General features: G+C 48.0%; 1 protein-coding gene and 1 long non-coding RNA gene across 7 annotated transcripts in view; one reads left to right on the top strand and one right to left on the bottom strand.

The window, feature by feature from the left end:
- The window catches only part of LDLRAD3 (low density lipoprotein receptor class A domain containing 3), a 263013-nt gene that overhangs the window by 125891 nt on the left and 124200 nt on the right, over window positions 1-12922 (bottom strand). For all 6 annotated transcript variants that reach the window (XM_042904205.1, XM_042904203.1, XM_042904206.1 and 3 more), the window contains one exon: window positions 1502-1627. In XM_042904205.1, coding sequence (XP_042760139.1) covers window positions 1502-1627 — 126 coding nt within the window. The remainder of the gene's footprint in view (window positions 1-1501; window positions 1628-12922) is intronic.
- On the top strand, window positions 2418-5983 carry LOC122199290. The gene is made up of 3 exons (XR_006193450.1): window positions 2418-3020; window positions 3247-3384; window positions 5754-5983. It is a non-coding gene; the product is annotated as an uncharacterized LOC122199290 (long non-coding RNA).

Here is a 12922-nt window from a genome sequence, read left to right as displayed (position 1 = left end):
ATACACAGAGAGAAAGAGGGAGGGAGAAAGAGAGGGGCAAAAAGAGAGAGGTAGGAAGAGAGAGGGAGGAAGGACTGGCACAAGAAAGCCCACATATTAAGTGTCATTCTGGGCAAATCTCATTTTCCACTTTATATTTTCTGTATTTTGCAAGTTCCAAAGCTACTTGCTGGGAGAGCCGGCACAGTATGAAAGGTGGGGAAGAGATGCCTGAAGGTCACTGAAGCTGCTACGTGAAATGGTTCTGGACAGAGACTCTGGCCAGGAAGGGAATGCGTGCGTCCAGGCCATGGAGTATGAAGTTCAACACCAGGACTGCTAAGAGGCAAGGTGGGGCAGAGAGCACGAGAAGGGGTGTGTGTCTGTCTGTGTGGTGACACCTTGGAATGTCATACAGCAAGGAAAAGGAATCAAGGCAGTCACAAGACAAGGAGAACTTTAGCTTTCTATAGTATTTGGTATATACACATACATATATATATACATACATATACATATATATAGCAACATACATATACATATATGTATATATATGTATGTGTATATATATATATTCTTTTTAAAAATTTTTTTAACATTTGATTTTGAGAGAGAGAGAGAGAAACAGAGAGACAGAGCATGAGCAGGGGAGACGCAGGGAGAGAGAGGGAGACACAGAATCCGAAGCAGGCTCCAGGCTCTGAGCTGTCAGCACAGATCCCAGTGCAGGGCTTGAACCCACAAACTGTAAGATCATAACCTGAGCCAAAGTCAGATTGCCTCACTGAGCCACCCAGGCGCCCCTCAAAAATATATTCTTATGACATATACATATACACCTTTTTATTTTTTTTTTATTAAAATTTTTTTTAAACGTTTATTTATTTTTGACACAGAGAGACAGAGCATGAACGGGGGAGGGTCAGAGAGAGAGGGAGACACAGAATCTGAAACAGGCTCCAGGCTCTGAGCTGTCAGCACAGAGCCTGACACGGGGCTTGAACTCACGAACCGCAAGATCATGACCTGAGCCGAAGTCGGACGCCTAACCGACTGAGCCACCCAGGCGCCCCATATATACACCTTTTTAAAAATAACTCAAACTAGGAAGGAGAGCAGGCACATGAACACGGGGTGCTGAGTGCAAGAGTATATCAGCTGAGGGTCTGAAGGAGCAGGGAATCAGCTCTGCCATTTATGACCTGTAAGATGCTGGGCGAGTTCACGGATGTCCGTACGCTTCGGATTCCTCACTTGTTAATGAGGATCACACGCCTGCACCTGCAGAGCTATTGTACTGAAGTATGTCCGAGACCCAAGTGTTTAGTAGAGACCCCAATAAATGGCAGCTGAGCATTCACGCGTTTGCGCGAGAAAGAAGTGGTAAGGAACAGGATGTGGGGGACGGCAGAAGGCACCTGGGCCTATGGGAGCGAGGAGCACGGAGAAGAGTGGCCCTGATGGAGGCCCCGGCCCATGAGAAGGAACAAGGCACGGCGACATGGGCCCTCCCGGCACTTACTACAGTTCTCCTCATCACTGCCGTCGGGACAGTCCTCGAAGCCATTGCACTGGAAGCGGCCAATGATGCAGTGGATGCCGCTGGCACAAGGGAAGAACGTCGGGCCGCATTTCGACTTGGCCTTGGCTACAGGAGGAAACACAAGACAAACAGCAGGTCATCAGGAGGTGAAGATTTCTGGCCACCGCACGCCCATCCCACCAGCTCTGAGTGCACAAAAGGGTCCTTCCCCGTGCACCTTGAAGTCCCCAAAGGTTTCTTACCACCACCCCCCACCTCCGGTGCCCAGCCAGATCGGCGGCCCGCACGCACCATCCTTGCGTAAGGGGGAGGCCAATCCTGCTGTGTTTACACGGCCCCTACACCAGCAGGTCTCAATCAGCACGTGCTGACCAGCAATGAATGGGTAAGCAGAGGGGGTGATAGACTGAGCCTGCTCTTAAGGTGCTAAGGAAGCATTCAAAATTCATTTCCTGTCAGAGTAATTGTCTACACTGATTAAATGCTTCCCATACTAGACAGCGTGGCCAGGGGTATACATGGATGATGTCATTTAATCCCCCCGGGCAGCACCCAACGGCATGGTGTGCAGAAGAGAATTAACGCCACGGGCCTAAGACGGCTACCCTTGAGTAAGGCTTGCTGGCTTGCAAGGCTGCCCTTGCTTGGCTGGTGTCTGCGAACTGGGGTTTCGGGAGGGTTCCCACCATTCTCTCCGGTAAGAACGGCTCACTGTGCCTAAAGTGGCAGACTGTGCAGTTTATGCCGAACACCTGCTTTTCTTCTGGGAGTCTGGGATTTTGGTGCACGCGGGGCAGATGGTGCCTGCGTAACCAGCCCCTAGAAAAACCCCCAGGCACTGAGTCTGTAATGAGCTCCCCCAGTGGAAAACAATACACACGTGTTGTCACAATTGGTTGCTGGGGAGCTAAGTGCACCCTGTGTGACTCCACAGGGAGAGGGCTGGAGGTCTGAACTTGGTTTCCCCTGGACTTCACTCCACGTGCTTCTTCCCTTTGCTAGTTTTGCTAGGTATCCTTCCACCATAATAAATCATACGACTACATGCGGAGCTCATTGAATCCTCCTAGCAAATCACTGAGCCCGGGGACGATCTCGGGGACCGCAGACAAAGATGGGGATGGTTCTTATCCCCATTTCGGAGGCGTGCTTTGGGTGGTGAAGTGACCGACTCAAGGCCACACAGCTAGAAAACCTGACCCTGCGGTGAGCACCCTGGCACTCAGATTCCAGAAGCCAAGCTCTCAACCAACTCAACCGTGTTACCTCTCTGCCAGTCTGTCACTTCTCACAACAGAGGCCAGACTCCTGCTCAGAGAAATTCTTCTTCCACTCCTGCTGTACAAACAGTTTTAACGGAAGCTGCTGTAACTCACGCTTGATGGAGTGGCCTGCTAACCAAACAGCCCTGTGGGGTAATGTACTTTCCCGTTAATGGTGCCGGCTGCTCTGGCTTGCGATTACGAGGTGTAAGATCGAATCTACTGCCACATCCCAGGTAGCTGGCTCCGACTAGCATCCCTCCCATCTCCTGCCTTAGAGGCAGGAGCCAGGGTCCTCAGGAAGGAAGGGCCATTTCTTGGGAACAAACAGCCAGTAAATTACCTTCCCGTTCCTGCCATCAGTAACATGCCAACTTTGGCGACACGATCCACAATCAACAGGGTTTTGAGGCCTGGGACGTGCCCAGGTTTTAAAAACCCACATCGCTTTGTTTCAACTAGGAACTTCTGCAATGGTGCTGGTGTGCTCTTCAAAAGCACAAACTTGATGAGACAGCGTCCTGGGTTCGAATCGTGGCTCTCCTGTCTTGCGAACTGGGGCAAGTTTCTTCATATTACTGAGTCTCAGCTGCCTCACCAGTAAGTCGGAGGTAACATCTACCTCACAGGGCTCTAGGAAGGATTCAGTGAGATAATCTATGTAAAATGCTTAGCACAGACCATGGTATAGTAGGTGCTCAATTAATGGTAATGCTTACACTATTCACCATCTTTACTTATAGAATTTTAAAACTACTTGGGCTGCTAATTTTATTCTGATTGCCAAAGGTAAAAAAGCTCATTATGAAAGATCTCTATGAACTGGTATGAAATGATCTCCAGGATACACTGTTAAGTGGGGGAGAAAGCAGACTGCAAAAGAGTTATCTAGAGTATTTTAAAATCTCTACAGCAAAAGAAAGGGACATAAGAAAATGTACCTGGAATGGTTCATCTGTGCATACGAGACACGGGAAAGACACAGCAGAAACTGGAGAGACTGCTTACCCACAAGGGGTGGGTGGGAAAGGGTTGGAATGAGGCAGCCAAAACGAGAAGGGTCACATTTCTCGGAGTCTGTACAGCTCTGACTCTTAGAACCCTATCTCAGGTGCCTGGGTGGCTCAGTTGGTTAGGGGAGGGGCAGAGAGAGAGGGAGACACAGAATCTGAAGCAGGCTCCAGGCTCTGAGCTGTCAGCACAGAGCCCGACGCGGGGCTCGAACTCACGGACCGCGAGATCGTGACCTGAGCCGAAGTCGGCCGCTTAACCGACTGAGCCACCCAGGCACCCCAAGCATCTGACTCTTGATTTCGGCTCAGGTCATGATCTCACGGCTCGTGAGATGAGGCCCAGCCCTGGGCTCTGTGCTGACAGCGTGGAACCTGCTTGGGATTCTCCGTCTGCCTCTCTCTCTCTCTCTGCCCCTCCCCTGCTCTCTCTGTCAAAAATAAATAAATAAACACTTAAAAAGAACCCTAATACTTCACATAGCCAAAGGGTAAACAATTAAAATCATCCACGTGTGCATGCGTGGAGAGGCTCAAAATGGAACAGAAACGGCAAAGTGAACGCAACTGGACTGTAGGTGAGTAAGCCCACCAACCTGAAGGGTGTGGGGAGGAGCAGAACCCACCTAACTCAGGAAACCGTTGCTTGGACCGCATTCTACGAGGCTAAAGAAAAAGAGAATTGTACACAAATACCGCACTCTACTTTTATTTGTCACCGGGGTATGGATTAGCTGTTCTGAAACTACCTTTGTGTGTACTCAGATTGAACAAATGAGTAAATATACTGCAGATAATAACAGCGAGGTTCCTCGCTCTCCGAGGAAGAAGTTAAAAATAAGAAAGTGGAAAGGCTAAATGATCCCCGAGGCTTTGGACTAGAGGAGGAGGCATCAGTATGAACTCAAGGTTTGTAAAGACAGAGAGAGAGAGAGAGATAGACACACAGACAAGAGAGAGAAAGAGAAATCATGATCTGTGTGTGTGCATGAGTTAATATACATACAGACATTTATTTCCTAGTTCCGTCGGCCAAGAAAGACTAGAAGCTATACACAAATGAGCACGCCCAGCACCAGATCCTGATTTCTAAATACCATTACCCAATAAAGGGAACCAGGGATCCTTGGAGAAGCATTTGATTCCAGCAGGAAATTCAAGATGAACGTGGAGGGTCTTGTGTTGTCAGAAAGTCAAGAAGCACTCAAAACATGACGGGCACATGTCAGAAGGACACAGGGGTCACCCCGAAGGAGCTGCCCAATGGCCAAAGCTACAACACTTTGAGCAACAAAACGATGACAGTACCGGACTGTAATCCAGAGAACACAATAAATATCTGTGAGTCCGTACCAGTATCGTACATCATTGGATAAATAAGTAAATGGGGAAGAAGGGAAGTTTTTCCTTATAGAAGATTTCCAATTATTACACTGGAGGATGTAGGAAGCAAAAAGTCACCATTTAGCAAACACCCCAGTAACAACCGTTCCAGGCAAGACCCAGCAATGGATGCCCAAGTTAAGAGTCTCGGCCGGCCTTCCTCTGGTCACCCTTTGAGGGATCAGAGGAAGAAAGGCTGTTTATAGGGTTTGACATCTGAGAGATGCTTCCTTGTAAACCTCTATTCACAACATCACTGCCCTCCCAGCATCTTAAGAAAGCCTAAAGCCCCTATCACAGCATCAGGCAGCTCTGGAGACATCTGTAATTCACATGCACCCACTCTCCCTGCCCGGCTACACGGGCCTCCTTGCTCCTGCGGGAGCTGCCGCGCTCAGTCCCACCCCAGGGGGGGGACCCTGCCTCTCCTGCTACCTGCACTGCCTTTCTCCCAGGGTCGTGTGGCCCTCCATTCATTTAGGTGTCTTGAACCACTCTACCGTCTACCCAGAAACTCTGACTCCCACCCTCAGTCTCTCTAGCCCTCACTCTGCTTCTCTTTCTTTTCCCTCCTAGGAAAGGATGTCGGCGGCTCTGTGCTGTGCTGTGCGAAAGATGAACACATGGTCGTTCAAATACTTTCATTCACCACTTTGACAGAGCTACGCTACACAGCGCAGACACCAGGTGATAAATACTTGCCAACTACACAAACGGGCCTGTAAAAGAGAGAGTGGGATTGGGTAATGACCCCCAACTGACTGAATGTTTACCACGGGCTAAGCAGGATGCTCTACGTTTTACGAATCTCCCCTCATTTACTCCTCACAGAAACCCATTTCACAGATAGGAAAAACTGAGGTCCGGAAGTGAGGGAGCTTGCCACTGCTAATAAGCAGAGTCAAGGCTCAAACCTTCCTCTTGACTCGTCTGCTCTTCTGCCTCTTCAGATATTTCTAAGCCCCAGTCCAGCTCCAAAGGACCAGACTTTATGAGACAAAGAAAAAGAATATGAATAATTATAAATGAATTAGCTATCGTTCAATTAACCAGCTCTTTGGCCCTGCCCCTGAACCCTTTTCAAGGATTAGTAATGAGACCTGCTGCCTTGTCAGCGATGCTCAGTCGCGGTCTCTGTCAGAGGGAGCCGGTCCTGTTATGATTTACGTCTGCGCCATCGGGCCCCTGCTAAGGCAACTGGCGAGGCGGATCACAGGCGGCCGGCCAAGCGCCTGGCTGAGCCTCAGAGAGAAGCCAGCCGCTGACAGCAGCTGTCGGCTGCTCCCTGCTTGCACAACCCACTTGGCGGGCTGGGGGGGCTGCTGGACCAAGTCTGCATTGTCCTCCCCCAGCCCCCATTTCCACGACAGGGAGATTTCAGCATGAAACTCGGCAGCCCCGGGCAGAAGATGGAAGCCTGACTGTGTCTCAAATCACCCTGACAAAGGGGGACAGGGGGACTCCACGCCACTGAATACCTGAATTCACGATTTTTTGAGTACCTGCCCCATGAACTTTGCAAGGTGGCAGCTTTCACCAGCAGAAGGACAAGAAACTGGGGCTCTCCTGGGGGCTGGTTTATTTCCTGATCTGTGTCCCCTCCCTCCTTACAGCCAGGTTGTCACAGTTCTGATTTTCACGGGTCAGGAAAATAAAAAATAAAAATAAAAATAATTTTTTTTTTTTTAAGGGAGATAGGCATGGGTAAAAAGACTGAAATGGTTGCCAACTTGTTAATTTTACCAGCAAGGACATAAACAAACCCGCAATAATCTCTACTCACTACGGTCTTAAGCAAAAACTGCTTTCGCCTCCCAAATGCAGGACAGACCAATATTGGGGGATTACGTCAGAACTAGAGGGGAACCAGGAGACATTTGGTGTGGTCAGGCTGTGCGGCCCTCACAGCAAAGACCTGACCTTTCTATGCACAACATCTGGAGCACGGCAGGTGGTTCACACAGCTTGCTCAGTAACGAATTCTCACTTTCAACAAGGGAGAAAAGGGAGGCCTGAGGATAGGCGATTGGAGACGCGCCCAAAGTCACACAGCTATTTAGGATCTGACTGGCCTAGAATCCAGTTCTCAGTCCCGAGTCTAGCCTCTTTCAACTATGATGTGCTTCAGGCAGGGTGCTTCACACCCACACCCTGCCAAACCCCACATCAGGGATCACATTCAGGAGAGCTCCTATGAGACTGAAAGTTCCACATGGCCAGAACTTTCCATGCCTTGGAGAGAAATGCTCTGCATCAGGCTTCAGGCCGGGGCTCCCATCTGTCCAGAAAGGGCTCAGGGCTACCCGCTGGTCCTGGAGGATGCCAGTGCTGCAGCGTGGGCCTGCTGTCTACAGCTCCTGGCCCAGACCCTCCCTGGGTAGTGATCCCACAGAAGAGTCAGACAGGAGCTGCAACGACACAGCCTCTCTGTTCAGCCACAATAGCCAGGAAATCGACTCATCAGACCTGCGGCATCTCTCAGGCTGTGGCAACAGCTCCAGCTATAAACACGAATATCTGGGGTCTCTCTTCCAACATGTCTGTAGGGGGCCAAATAAGCAACAGCTGCTACCTCCACCGCCCCTGCCTGCCTCCAATTCTTGCTCCGGGATCCTGCCAGTGTGTGCCCGTGAAAGCCCAAAGAACCAGAAGCAGGAGCCTTAAGCTCTTCCGGAAAATTACCATCCTCATGACACAGCTCACCGTGAAAAATTCAAACTACAGAGAAATGTACATGGTAAATGTAAAAACTGCCCCAAACTGCTGTCGCCCAGGAAAAGCCACAGTGGCCATTTTGGTAAACAGTGCTCCAAAAAGCAAGGTCTCAGAAACTATTGTGTGCAAATGGATAGCCTTAGGACCTTATTAAAATGCAGCAGGTCTCAAGTGGAGCCTAGGATTCTGCATTCCTAATGCTCCCAGATGATGTCAATGCTGTGGGTCCCAGGCACTTCACTTCCAAGGCCCACTGTTTTGTTCACTGTTGTAACTCCAATGCCCAGAAAAGTGCCTAGCACACAGGTTACTCAATAATTACTAAATACATAGAAATCTGAGCATGCAGTTTTGTTTAAATGCATCCATAAAATACTACGTTATTCAAAACTTGCTTTTGTCACTTACTAATATATTGACATTTTCATGTTGATAACTATAGGTGCACACAATCACTTTTAATGGCTAAAGGTAATTTTACTGCATCTCTGTACCCATAAGTCCCATTGCTGATGGATATTTGGGGTGTTTTCAATAAACAACGCACATACAGATACATATACTATTTTCCCCACTTGTACAATATCTCCTCAAGGTATAACCAGTAGGTCAAAGGATATGCATATTTCACATTTGGGCATCCTTTTGATCATCGACGGCCTCCTGGTACTGTCTTCTGGCCACAGATGGCTACAGGTAAAGCCTCCAGCCCAGGATAGGCTGATTCTCCCCGGTTGGCAATGATATTCCTCGAAGCACACAGGCTGCGAACACCCCACGGTTCCTCAGTGTTTATGTTAAGCGGGCCCTTCACAGCTGCCGGTGCTCCATTATTCTCCATTTATCTCTGTCTCTCCTCATTTTAACATCTGTGTATTTCATTACTTTGCAGAGAAGGGGACATTCCTATCCAGTCAAGGAAACCATGACTCTTCTTTTTATCTTTTAAATTTGCACCGGGTGCAGACCATCAATCTTTGCTGGAATTGGTTTCCCTGGGTTACACGAATCACGGGCTAATGCAAAGTGTCCCTCCTTTCAGGAGATGCTCCTTGCGCTAACTTTCCTAGGCTGCACTGTCCCCTCTAAGGGCCCGACAAAGGGTAGGTTCTCACTCCAAAGACGGTCCTCCTTGACAGTCATATCCCATTTCTCCAGAAATTCACATTTCTCCAGAACGTCATGTCCCATAACGCAGTGTTTAACAAAGAAGGGGGTCAGTGATCCCCCCGCAGAGGGATCCCTGGAGAGGGGTGCTGGTGAAGATGCCAATTCCGGGGCCTCTCTCCTAGGAGGTCTGCATTTGTATTAAGCACAGAGGATTCCAATGGACACTCTCATGCAAACACCCTACCGGACAGACTCTACCTGTGTCCTATGCCCCGAGAATAAATGACCTCCTCAGTCCTTTCTTCCTGCTGTTGCCACTGCACAAACCAGCAGCCACTGCAGGGATTCTGGCTATGGGGCCACTGTGGGCCTAGTCTGGCCACCACCCTGGTCAAATCTAGCACTGGCATCCCAGGTAGCGTAGTTATCATTAAAAGAGCACCCACAAGAAAACCATGGGCCTCTTTATGATCCTTCTCCATTTCCACAGGCTCTCTCTTCCTCCATGTTCATGTGCAAGACACAAAATAACTCTGCTTTACACGTAAAAGCTGTGGGCTCATATTCCAATGGTTGCTGTCCCGGCAAAAAGGCCGTTTTTGAACTTTAAAACCCCTTAAGTTCTGTCTACTTTTTAAGGATTTATGCATAATGCATAATGCAAAATAGGGATAAAGAGGCCAAAACATGTTTGCTGCTCCCTCTTAGCAAATAAAATATTCCTGAGCATCCTGCTATACGTCAGGCACTGGGTCAGTTCTGTGGTGATCCAACAGTACTCCCTAACTGGGAGCGGAGGAAGGACACAGACAAGGAAGTGAGCTTCTGCATGCAGTGCCATGAGTGCCCTGATGGGGGAGCTAGAGGTCACCCAATCTCAAACAGAGGGAGAGGTTGATGTCAGAAAAGGCTGCTCAGAAGAAAGCAGGCCTCAGCAAAGCCACTTCGCACATAGCTAAGGTAGAAACGAATGCAATGTGTAGACAGTCTTAGGCCTTACATACTTATTCACTCACACTAACATTAATTCACAAACTCTGTGTCATACCTGCAAAGAGTGAAGATACACTGGAGACAGCTCTGCCACAGATAAAATTTCAGTGCTGGTGGGACTGTTCCAGGAAGGAGGAACAGCACGTGCAAAGGCCAAGAGGCAGAAACAATGTAGTACTGGGAGAACTGAAAGGGGGTCAATACGAGATTCCTTCTCAGGTCAGGAAAAAGTACCCAGTATGTTTTAACTAAAAAGAATTAAGACCCATGGGGCACCTGGGTGACTCAGTTGGTTGGATGTCTGATTTCGGCTCAGGTCATGATCTCACAGTTCGTGAGTTCAAGCCCCACATCGGGCTCTGGGCTGACAGCTTGGAACCTGGAGCCTGCTTTGGATTCTGTGTCTTCCTCTCTCTCTCTGCCCCTCCCCTGCTCCTACTCTCTCTCTCTCTCTCTCTCTCTCTCTCTCTCTCTCTCAAAAACAAACATTAAAAAATTAAAACAAAAGAGAATTAAAACCCTATTTCTCATAAGAAATGTGCCACGAGCCAGCTGCAATTCAGCTCACACTAAAAACGTGAGCATTATCTACACCAAACTATGAATCAGAAAAAAAGTCAGATTATAAAATTCATATAATTTGAATCAACATGCACACTGCCTCCCCCCCCCCCCCCCCCACACACACCCGGAGTGATCGCCCACGTGCAGCCATCACTGGCTAAAAATTTCGCAAAAAGTAATGGACCCAAAATTGCTACTATATTCAGTCCCCTGGTTCGCTTTGTAAAATGTCAAACTGTGGTTCCTCTGAAAAGTCAAACATGACTTCATGGTTGGAAGCAAGAAAGCAAAAAGAGCCTTATAAAAAGTAACAGGCTTTTTAAAAAAACAACATGCCTGGGTTCTCTAAGAAGTCTAGGAGAGGGGAACAAACAGGTGCTTCATGGTGGTCCTGATGCAGAGGACACACTCCCCAGAAAGCCAAATCCATGCCTGGAATTCAAGTCTGCACATCCACTATTACCTGAGCAAAACCAAAACAAAACAAGCAACGACAAAAACAACAACAACAAAAGGCGTTCTGCCTGTTACAGTAGTTCAATGCCGCATGACTACTGGAGAGGACTCCGAGTTTCCACGGCAGACTCCAAGTTTTATTGATCAGATATCACAATGTATTATTTCTTCCTAAAATACTATATGGGCTGCTTCAAAGATACACACTCGGGAGTAGAGAGAGCAAAAGACCACATGCTCACTGGAACATAAATACAGAAAGAAGGCATCTAGCTGCCACAGCTTCAACAGAAGACTGTCAGAAAATTCTTTCGAATCACCTCTTTCAAGACAATACAGGAGGTTATGGAGCTTTGGGGCTAAGAGGTCAGAAGGGATTAGGGTTCAGAAGCTTCTGGGCTTCTATCCCCAATTCTGCCACATAATCCCAGAGACCAAGGACAAGTCACTTAACCTCCACTGGCTTCAACGTCCTCATCTGTAAAAGGGGCGTACAGATAGAACAGACCTCATCAGCTGCTGGAAAATAACATGAGATTTTGCATGTAGAAAAAACACTGTAATACTTGACATCTAGTAGGGATCTGATCATGTCTTCTCCTCCCTAACATGGTCCATGGGTCTACAAACTGTTCTTCCCATATATGGATGGCCCGGAGAAAAATGAGGTGGAAACCGATGTTATGTTTAGACTAAGGGCTTCCTCTTTCAGTTATTCTTTGCATTAACGTTAATTCTCAGACTCTCTATGCTACACGTTGGACCAAGTGGGGTTGCAAAGAGAATCAAACATTCAAATATAACTTCTGGGAGCAAGGTGCCTCTAGCTAAGGAGCACCTGGAGAAGAAGGAGAAGGAGGAGGAGAAGGAGGAGGAGAAGGAGGAGGAGAAGGAGGAGGAGAAGGAGGAGGAGAAGGAGGAGGAGAAGGAGGAGGAGAAGGAGGAGGAGAAGGAGGAGGAGGAGGAGAAAAAGAAGAAAACAAAGGACAATAAACAGATCGTTGCCATGAGATGTGGTAAGTGCTACATAAGCTGTATAAACATTCGTCTTTCAACAGTAGGGTTAGAGGTCAGCCTGCCAGGGTCCAAACACTGGTTCCACCACTTACTGGACACATAATTTATGGCAACTTATTTCACCTCTCTGTGCCTCCATTTCCTCATCAGGAAATGGCAACATTAACAGTATCTACCTCGTTGGGTTGCCGCGGAGATTAAAGGACACAATACAATAGTTGCTTCGTCTTTTTCTGGAACACGGTATTAGCTATGACAGTTGATACTGTCTTAACTATTGTTACATACATTACACCTTAGCCATTCTTATTTAACATTACACCACAACAGTATCCTATACAGTGTTAGAGTATCATACAGTATAATTACAGCATTAGCTATTATTACTGTTATTATTTATGACTATTATTTTCAAGCACTTCCTGTCCCATTCTGCCCCAGGGAACACAGCACAAACGACGGCCATGTCAGTCGTCTAGGAGATGAGTAGGGATGCGTTAGTGGAAGTGGAGAGGGAAGGGCTTCCAGGAAAAATGAGTGACATGAATAAAAGCTGAGTGGTGGCAGGGCTGAGCCCATCCGTACAGAACCTGGGAGAGTGTAGGGAGTGTGGAACACGGATGTGGCAGGAGACGATCTATGGCAGAGGCAGGGAGCACCTAGACACGTACCCACCCCGCGAGCCAGCCAGGCAAGTGACTTGTCAGACTTGTGTTTTATGAAGAAAATTTTTACGGACTCACAAGAATATTATGAGGCTCTGGTAAGCACGTAAATATCCTCCTTACTCCCAAAAAGCCCTGAGGGAACTGAACAGCCAAGTCTATAATATTTTTGGGGCTTTCAGGAAAAAGGGCACTATAAACAATAAGGGGATTCTAAGTGCCTGT

This window comes from Panthera leo, chromosome D1, assembly GCF_018350215.1.
Source record: "Panthera leo isolate Ple1 chromosome D1, P.leo_Ple1_pat1.1, whole genome shotgun sequence".
Classification (NCBI taxonomy): Eukaryota; Metazoa; Chordata; class Mammalia; order Carnivora; family Felidae; genus Panthera; species Panthera leo.
This window is presented reverse-complemented; position numbering and strand designations above follow the sequence as displayed.